Source organism: Hipposideros armiger, unplaced genomic scaffold (assembly GCF_001890085.2).
Source record: "Hipposideros armiger isolate ML-2016 unplaced genomic scaffold, ASM189008v1 scaffold_224, whole genome shotgun sequence".
Classification (NCBI taxonomy): Eukaryota; Metazoa; Chordata; class Mammalia; order Chiroptera; family Hipposideridae; genus Hipposideros; species Hipposideros armiger.
Genome location: NW_017731574.1, coordinates 1,676,070 through 1,685,988, shown reverse-complemented (window position 1 = coordinate 1,685,988; position 9,919 = coordinate 1,676,070). Strand labels below are relative to the sequence as shown.

At 47.6% G+C, this 9,919-nt stretch overlaps 1 protein-coding gene and 1 long non-coding RNA gene across 3 annotated transcripts in view; one reads left to right on the top strand and one right to left on the bottom strand.

The window, feature by feature from the left end:
* Positions 1 to 6,971: 6,971 nt before the first annotated feature.
* LOC109389170 (uncharacterized) lies at positions 6,972 to 8,624 on the bottom strand. The gene is made up of 2 exons (XR_002125355.1): positions 8,506 to 8,624; positions 6,972 to 7,270 (listed from the first exon to the last, which is right to left on the bottom strand). It is a non-coding gene; the product is annotated as an uncharacterized LOC109389170 (long non-coding RNA).
* Positions 8,625 to 8,706: 82 nt separating this feature from the next.
* SPG7 (SPG7 matrix AAA peptidase subunit, paraplegin) overlaps positions 8,707 to 9,919 on the top strand; it is a 34,372-nt gene continuing 33,159 nt past the window's right edge. The window contains exon 1 of one of the 2 annotated variants that reach the window (XR_002125358.1): positions 8,707 to 8,940. Coding sequence is in view for 1 of the 2 variants with exons in the window: in XM_019654524.1 (XP_019510069.1) it covers positions 8,758 to 8,940 (183 nt within the window). In the remaining variant the exon portion in view is untranslated. The remainder of the gene's footprint in view (positions 8,941 to 9,919) is intronic. The other variant, XM_019654524.1, reaches the window with a different exon arrangement.

Here is a 9,919-nt window from a genome sequence, read left to right as displayed (position 1 = left end):
GGTTTAGAATATTAAGATGGGTGTCCCTAGACCTAGAGGTGGGTATATGACAATTCAATGAGGGAGAGAGAGGTGGTTCAATTTAGTAGGATGGTAGAGAGTTTGGGGGAAATGGTAAAAGACAATGTGTGAAGACAGAGCACGGGCAGGCCTTGGCTTGTGAGCTGGTAGATGGCCACTGGAGCTGACCCGTTACTTATTCATCTGCTGGTGAGAAGCAGAGACCTTTGGTGATGGGTTACTCTGAGGGATATATACCCTGGCCCAGGCCCAGGCCCAGGCTGCAGGAACCCAGACTCAGCATTTTCCTGGAGCAGGCAGCCTGAGAACTGCTCACCCCTTCCTGCTTCACCTGGCCCTTGGTCTGGAGACAGTGTTCTTTGAGTTCACATACCTTTCACAACAAGATAACACAATATTGGGAATAGCGTAGGTGCTCAGTATTATAGGAATTCATGTATTTTGTCACTGAAACCCAGCTTTACTTTGCAACTTTAAAGTATCCAGAAAATAAAAGGATAGATTTCATATGAGTTAAATAGAGAAATGCTACTGGGCTGCTCCCTGTATTTTAATGTTGAATACTGTAAATCATCTTTCAGCGACCCTCAGTGCAGCATCCATGCTGTTCAGCGAAACTGGCTTCTCTGGAACCCAGTGGAACAGCCGCTGCACCCTCTTACCCCAAACTTCCCAGATATGAGCTTTGGTTCTTCTCTTCTGCAGTAGAGATGACTGTAAACAGAGTCTATGGGATTTGTTTTGTTTACTTTTTTATGAAACTGTAACCTCAGATAGGATTGCCTTAGGGCCCAAGTAACAAATAAACTGTCAAGTGAAATAAAACATAAAACAGCAGGGATGGAGATGGCAAAACCCAATTGCATGCTTTGATTTGAGGCATCTATAAAGCCAAAGTATCCTCTTGTCTTCTAATCATCTCCAGTTGATCAGCTCTAGAGCCTCCTTTAACCAGGGCTGGCGGTGAATTCCAGAAACACAGGATCCTCTGGGGAAAACTGCTGAGTGTACCATGGGGAGAGCCTGGTGCCTAAGCCGCAATCTGCTGGTATGTATCTGTTTTTCCAGCGATCCTTGGGGTGAAGGGGAGCTTAAGTGAACCATGATTCAGTTCTATGTAGAAGTGGCCACCTCGTCCTCTGTCAAATCAACCCTGTAAATTACAGTGAAAAGGAGGCGGTACCTGAAACTGTTCCTCTGAGACCTGAGCCTGGTGGGTTGCTGCTTCTGGCCATGCTGTTAGGGAGGGAGGCTTGTCTGTGCCCTCAGGCTGGGTAGTCATGTCCTGCTGGTACTGTGCCCCAATGACCTTACCTCCATGGGGCTGTGGGGTTCAGCAAAGCACCCAGCCACCAGGGTAAACACGAAGGTACCGGGGCTCTCTTGTGCCTCCTGGAGATCAGCTCCTTTCACCCCACCTCCCATCCCAGGAGGCCGACTCTTTCCCTTTGGCCTTTTTTGCAGCCTCCTCCTGCTCTCCCCGTCCCCACCTCTGGCCTCTCTAAGCTCTAGTCTCCACAAAGCAGCCAAAATGATGCTTTTAAAATAAACCAATCGCGGGGCGGCGGGTTAGTTCAGGTGGTTAGAGCGCAGTGCTCATAACACCAAGGTTGCCAGTTGGATTCCCACATGGGCCAAGGAGCTGCGCCCTTCACAATTAGACTGAAGACAACTACTTGACTTGGAGCTGATGGGTCCTGGAAAAACACAGTGTTTCCCCCCCGCAAAAAAATTAATTAATTAAATAAATAAACCAATCGGTTCTTGCTCAAAAACCTCCACACCCTTCACCTCAAGCACAAAGGCAGGGTCCCGACAATGGCAGCAGAGCCCAGCACCATCGGGTGCTCCAGCCTGGGCCTGAGCCCAGCCCTGCCACCTCCCTCCCTCTGCAACACTTAACCCTCAACCCAACATACTCCCAGGCATCCTGGGGTGGGGGGGTGACCTCTCCCCTTCACTCCTGCTTTAAAATCCCCTTCTAAAATAGCAAATTGTGTGTTATATATATCGTACCACAACTTTCAAAAAGTCCCGTTCTCAGTGAAGCCTACCCTAACCACCCCATCTTAGGCTTTATCTCTGTGGCCACTTACCATCTTTTCATATATAGTGTGCTTTGTTGATTCGGTTTACTTTTGTTTCTCTCCTGTCGCTAATGGGCAGCTCCTGGAGGACAGGCATCATTTTGTTCACTGCTATGTCCCCAGCATCTGGGACACAGCTACATAGTAAATACCTGTTAAAGGCAATTGCATTTTATACCACAGAAACCTCATTTCCTCTCCAGTTCCTTTATTCTCTGCAACTGCTCTGGGGGCTTCTCACCAATTTCTCCCAAAAATAACTTACCCCCTAAAACTCTGCCCAACTGCCCCTTTCACTTCAGCTCCCCCTCTTTCTGTCATCTTTACTTTGGGACTTGAACCAAGCTGGTGTGTTTTTCCTCCGTCCTTTTCCATCTCTCGTCCTTTCTTTGACCTATTTTTGTCCTTTCTCTTTTTGTTCTGCATTACAAAACATCCGGGAATGGACTGGCAATCTCTGAGAACAGGGAGTTGGAAGTTCTGAGGGGACAAAGGCAAGGTTTTCTGTAGCAGGCTGGCATAAAAGGCAGGGATGTCTACAAAACACTCACTTATTGTGGCACCGTTTCCCTGTTCTGCTGTGGCTGTCCAAATTCAACGTGGTTCATGGGAACTTCTACAGAGGCAGGTCTACCATTGATTTGCTGAAAACCCACAATGACCATAGACCTCTCTAGGATCCAGGACCAGCCAGCTGGTGAATACTCTGTGCCTTAATGAAAAGGCACAAAAGCCTAGGACTGTTTTCCTTCAGGGAGATGGCACACTCTGACCAACCTGTTGAAATGGAGCAGCTCTGCTGTCAGTTGCTGGCTGTGGATTATAGAGTGGAGATACAGCCAGTCTGATCACTGGCTAAATCCCAGAGACAAGCAAATAGAGGATCCTATTGGCTACATAACACATTTAACTGAAAACATTTCAGGGAGACCACATACTGACAAGGGAACTTTTCTTGCTACAAATATCTTATCAAGTAACAAGTGACCCCTGGGACCAGAGAAATATCTAGCTAATAACTTTTAGGAATAGGCTATTCCTAGACATCCAGACATGGTCCCTCTTTCCTGGTAGCTGAATCCAGGTGAGGCTTTTGTATCCACACCAGGGAGTTGAGGAAGAACCCCAGATCAGCGATGGCTCCCCAGTGGATAATGGACCTGGAAAGGAAAACCCCAACTTGAGCAGAGGAAATCCTAATGTAAACTTGTGTCATAAGAGAGGGGTTGGCTTATAACAAGCAGATGAAGGATCTAGGGTCGCAAACAGGCTGCCCCAAGTCTCACCTGTAGCCTAGGCTCCTTTACTCTCTGTGTGGGCAACATTTTCTCCAACCACAGCTGGTGTTTTTTTTTAAGATTTTATTGGGGAATCGGGGAAGGGGAACAGACAAGTTGCTGTCCTTTTTGTTCTTCAGTCTAGTTGTAGAGGACGTCATTTCACTGGCCCATGTTGGTATTATCATTGCGCTCTTCCTGGGTGAGGCAGTTGCTTGCCGGCCATTGAACAGCCACTCATGACGGCTCATGGCAGCTCATGAAAGCGCACGCCAACTGCTGGCCAGCCCCACTGCAGCCTACGCTGTCGCCATGACTCACGGCAGCCCAGCTCCAGGTCGAGCTGCTGTTCACCATCTTAGCTGTAGAGGGAGCAGCATCACTGGCCCGTATGTGGGATCCAAACCGGGACCCTGCTGCTCAGAGCTGGCGTCCCAAGCCAACTCTTAACCAACGGGCCACTCAGTCGGCCCCTGTTTTTTTTTTTTTTAACATGGGACAGGAAAGGAGCCAGCAGCACTCTGGATTTATCCTTCTACTTCACGAGCCCAAAGGTAAGGACCCTTCTCTATCTTCAAATAGAAATCCTGATTTTAGGACTTCCTGGGGTTGACTTTCCCTTTCCTGAACTAATCAATGTGGTGATTCATGCTACACTCTGAAGGGCTGGAATCATGTGATGAGAAGTCAGAAACTCAGGGGTTGGGTTTTGCTGAACAGATCTGAACAACAGATACCTTCTATTAATCATCACTATGGTTAGCAGCCTTCAAGCTGGCCCTCAATAACCCCTGGTCCCTTGGGTTGTCCCTGTCACATAGTACCATGTCATGTTAGCAGCCCCATGTAGAGTCCACTTGGTAAGGAGCTGAGGCCTCCTACCAACAGCCAGGTGAGTGCATCACCTTGGAAGCTCATCCTCTAGTGCCAGGCAAGTGTCAAATGACTGTAGTCCTGGGTGTCAGCTCAACTGTACCCTTGTGAGAGGCCCTGAGCAGCCACAGCTAGCCAGTCAACCACTCCCGGATTCCTGACCCTCAGAAATCGTGAGATAAAAATTAGTTGTTTTCACTTGCTAAGTTTTAGGGTAATTTGTTGCATAGTAATGGATAGTTAATACAATCAACAGAACAAGTGATTAAATTAATGAACTTGCTGTGCTGTCCAGAGCTACAGGAGTTAACATTATGAGGAAAGGGTACAGATGTTGCCCTTTCCAGGTCCCTCCTAAATATCTTCAAAATCCCATCCCCAACAGTCTTACCAAATATTGAAGAACACATTGCTATTTAGTCATGCGCAATTCCTGTACAGGTTTTTTGCTAGTAGAAATGGGACTTTTCATCATTTCAAGAAGAACAAAACCTGTGATTACAAAATCTTGTTGCATATGTGATGAGTAAAACCCCGTTAACAAGTGATATGAAAATAAATCATTTCCTAAGACAGATCTTTAGTTCAGAAACAACATTTACCCAAATTCAGAGAGATACATGAGTTTATTCAAACACTCCACAAGGGAGTATATTTTAGAGAGGACATCCTAATATTAACCAAATACCTAGTCGTAGACCAGGTCATTCAAAGCTGCGTGACTCTGCAGGAATGAGCTCACCGTCATGATTACGGTGCAGCAATTATATTGTGCAACAGTCCAAGGGCTTCAAAGGCCAGGGTAAGTGTGGAAGCAACTGTGTTTCGTTGTTTTGTAAAGTTTCAGGGTTGGTAGAAGAGGGTAAAAGGGGTAAAATATATGGTGATGAAAGGAGAATTGACTCTGGGTGGTGAACACAGAATGCAATATCTATAATAAATGATGTATTGGGTTCTTGGAAAAGTCATGATGCATTTTTGCAACAAAAAACATAGAAAAAATATGTCATGACTTTTCCAACAACCCAATATTACAGAGTTATACACTTGAAACTTATATAATTTTATTAACCAATGTCACCCCAATAAATTTAATTAAAAAAATTTTTTTTAAAGATTTTATTGGGGAATTGGGGGAGGGGAACAGACAAGTTGCTGTCCTTTTGTTCTTCAGTCTAGTTATGGAGGACGTCGCTTCGCTGGCCCATGTTGGTATTATCATTGCACTCTTCCCGGGTGAGGCAGTCGCTGGCCAGCCATTGGACAGCCAGCCGCTCACGGCAGCTCACGAAAGCGCACGTCATCAGCCGGCCAGCCCCAATGCAACCTACGCCATTGCCGGCAACTCACGGCAGCTCAGCTCCAGGTAGAGCTGTTGTTCACCATCTTAGCTGTAGAGGGCGCAGTGTCACTGCCCTCATATGTGGGATCCGAACTGGGGCCCAGCTGCTCAGAGCTGGTGTCCCAAGCACCACTCAGCCGGCCCTAATAAAAATTTTTTTAAAGTTTAGAAGTTTAGTTGCCACTAAGCTGCCTAATTTGGGAAGAAGAAATTATTTGCTCTAATATTAATATGGAAGCCTAGATCTTAAAACCAAAAATGGCCCAATAGATCAACTTCTGTCTCCAGACTACTGAAGTATTATTACTATTTTACAGGCAAGGCGACTGATGTTTGTTTCAAGAGCAGTTTGCCTGAAGCCCTTCAGCTAACAGTAAGCAGAGATTCCTCCATGCTGAGGAAGAGAGTGGAGTTGTGGGGATGAGAGTGAGACAGACACCCCTTCTGCTCCTCTCTCCTTTTTGCAGCCCAGACTGAAGGGGTGGCCTTTCCACACCTTCTGAGGCTCACTTTCCTCACGGATCTGAAACCAATGGCACCTGGTACCAGGGTGACAGTGCAGAGACCCAGGACATGCCCTGACTCAAACCAGTTCACCGTGAGATTGCTTCTCAGACGTTAAGGGAAGTCACGCTGAAACGTCCTGGTGAACAGAGTTCAGAGAGCTGAGGAAGTACAAATGAGTAAACAGAAGTTGCGAGTTGCGAAGTACGGAAAGAATAAAGATAGTGGTGATGGAAATAGCTGAGAGGAAAGTGAAGCTGATGTCCTGGTGGGTGATGAAGTGGGGCCTGAGAGCCAAGAAAAATTTTCTGAGCCAGCTTTCCTACAGAGCTTTTTCCTCTAGGTCCAGGGCATGAAGCACCTGAATCTTTAAATTAAATCCATGTTGCTTAAGACCACAGGAGCCTCTGCTCTGGGCCACTGCAGAGGTGGGACTGAAGCAAGGTGGGGTTCAGAGTCCATGATTCACCTCTCACCTAAGGCCTGGGACACAGTCAGCCTTCAAAGGATACTTGTTAAGTACATGTGTTAGAATAAATAAATCAATAGTCTGTTTTCCCAGAACCTCATTTCCCACGACATCCTAGGAATAACTCCTGGATAGGAACACCTTCCTGGTTCACAAGTTGCTTTCACATACTTTAATTGCATTTTATCTTTACAACAACCCTGTGGGAAACTCAAGGCTGATATCAACCTCACTTTGCAGATACCTATCATCCCCATTTTAATGATGAGAAAATTGAGGCTTGGAGGAGTTAATAATAACTTGCTCAAGGTCATAAGCTGAGAACAGAAGGCAACGTTCTTTCACCAGAGTCTGGCCCCCTGCCATCATCCTGCACTGCTTACAACCAGGCAAAGAGGTCAGCCCACAATAACAATTTTATTTCAAACAACATTGATGGGATTGCATCTTAGAATCTTCCCAAACACATTAATGTTTGTTAGAGGCTTTGAGTCACAAATTCTCTGAACTGGGCGATGAGGCAACAGGCGTGAGGGTGGGCTTGGTCACTTCCTGTCAGGGCAGCTTTGCACAAGCTTTGATAGAGCTCAAGAAACCACTCTCGGAAGTTTGGTTACAGTCACAGGACTTGTCTGGGTATAGAGTGAGGGCAGGATACAGCCAGCTGGAAGGCAGAAAGTAGGCGGGACAATTTAACCTGCAAAATAAAAAATAGTAGAAGAGGAAATGGGGGAGGATGGATTGACTGTGAAGGAAGGTTGTAAAGACAGGAGAAACAAAAGGAAAGGCAGTTCAGTTGTGTAAATCAACGATAACAAGCTGCAGGCAGGCCCTGGGCTCTGAGGCTGCTAGCTCCACCAACCAATCACAAATAAGAACCTGTTCAACAGCAACAGCCGCCAGAGAGCTAAGGACCAATAATCAGGACACTTCATTTAAAAAATGTCCCCAAACCTTTCTAGTTTTAGGGAGAGGAAGGAAAAGGATATACTAGTCATACATGTTACTTTGCAATACTTAAGGCTTAATGGCAGTAAGTAGCTCAGAAACTAGTCTGACCAGCTCTGAAACTCTGTGCCATCATTTCCTTGGACAGGTTACTTTTAATTTTTCTGAGTCTGTTCCACAGCTATAACCTATCTACTACAAGTATTTATTTCTCAGAGTTGTATTAAATAAGAGTATGCGATATGGAGCCAGGCACTAGTTGCCATTCAGGAATATGGTTATTGTTATGATTCGTCCTTAGGTACTGGGGAATACAGAAAAGCACAGAAACGAGTATGTCACCCTAACCCTACCTCTGTAGCACTCAACAAGCTTTTCAGCTCTCATCCATCATCAGTCTCAGAACTAAGCATTCAAGCAGAGCTACGGTGGGCAGCGAAAGAGGTGGGGGAAAGTCAGGAAGGAGGCAGCCTGGGCGGCACACCCAGGGTGTATTGCCTGGGCTGGGGATTAAAGACGCCAGCCTGAGTATTTCCTACGAGCAGCGAGCGGACTCTGGTGTCTGGGCCGTGATCCTGACCACCAGGGCTGGGAATGCCTTTCAGAAACGAGTCAGCGTGCCTCCAGGACAAGGTAACTAGTTGAGGAGATGGCTACTCGAAATGAAACATCTGTAGAACGAGATTCCAGTCTGCCCGCGTCGGGGGTGTTCGGCGACCCTCCTTCTCAACGTCCTTCCTCGTAACCCACGCCAGTCCGCATGCAGGGCCCTCCCCGCGCTCGTAGGATCCCCCTCGTGCCAAGGTGCAGCCGGGCTGGGTCTGACCCCGGCTGTCCTCGCATGTTCCCCTTGGCTCCCTCGCTCTGCTCGGTGACCCGGGACCTGCTGCGGCGAAGCCCGCCCAACCAGCGGCTGGGCGCCGAGTCCCAACACCCTCCCTCCCCGGCCCGCCAGGCGGCACATATACTCGCGGCGCTCAGCACCTGGCGGCACTTCAATAAACCGCTAGGAAACCCTTCGGATTCAGAGAACCCATACGCAGCGCGACTTTGGAAGCCGAGAGCAGGGTACACAGCCTTGGAGGCGCCGACCGCGCAGGCGCCCCGAGGGGAATCGCCCCGCCCCGCCCAACCCCGCCCCGCCTGCTCCCATTCCACACACACATACAATCCTACCTCGACCGCGCAGGCGCCAGGAGAAGGCTCCCACCGCCTCGGCTTCGCTTCCGGGCCAACATGGCGGCCATGTGGCTGTTGTTGCGCGCCCTCCGGCAGGGCCAGAGCCCTGGTCTGGAGCGGCTGCAGAGCCCCTCGTGGGGCTGGGGCCCAGGCCTCTCCGCCGGGGCTGGAAGGAGGTGGCCATACTCCGTCCATAGGCCTCCGATGGGTGTCGCCGGGGCTGGAGGCCAAGCCCTGCAGGTAACCCTGGTCGCGCAGAGGCCACTCCGGCTAGGCCCGGGAGGAGGCAGAGCATCCGCACAGGCTCCGGTTTGGGTGTTTTCAGCCCATACTTTGTGGGCCAGTATTTTCTGCCTGTCTTTCTGGCTTTTTAAAATTGAATCCAGTAAGAGTTTCACCATTTTCTAGCAGAGAAGTATTTTACACTTGGCTCCCATAGATTCTAGAGCCCATCAGGATGAATTCCAGCGTGTTCCATTCAGTAGCCCTCAGAGGTCGCCTTAGGGTTTTGTGTGAGCAAAATAACCACGTAGCTGTACTCTGCTTTTGTCGTGTAGTTTCACACGTTATCGACACAAATTCATGGAGCACTCTCTGTGAAGGCTGTGTTCCAGGGTCTGCTAAAGTTGACATTTCATCCTGAAAGCAAAGCCCCAACGTCCTGGTGCGTTTTTGGCTGATTTTTTCCCAGTCCTCTCTTAGTTCGACCATCACATTCTAGGTCGAAATTTATTATTGTTAATTATATTTTTCCATAACTCGAGGACGAATTTGAATTATAATCCTATTCTAGATTACTGGCCGCCTTCCTGAACCTGAGGGCAACTATAGATGTATTACACTTTTTTTTTTTTTGGCTTTTTCTATTGAGAACGAACATTATAATTTATTATCTGTAGTCTGACCCTATGCTTATTCTATGAAAATAAGGGCTGAAGTAGACAATTCACATATACTTGTGAAATCCAAACATTATCTCACCAATGGCTATAATAGTAATAAACTAAGGTAACCTGTTTAATCAGTCTCTGGGGCTGACTTGGAAGAATGACAATGTTTTTGTGTGCTATTGTCTTTTTTTTTTTTTAATTTTATTGGGGAATCGGGGAAGGGGAGCAGACAAGTTGCTGTCCTTTGTGTTCTTCAGTCTAGTTGTGGAGGACATCGCTTCACTGGCCCATGTTGGTATTGTGATCATTGTGCTCTTCCCGAGTGAGGC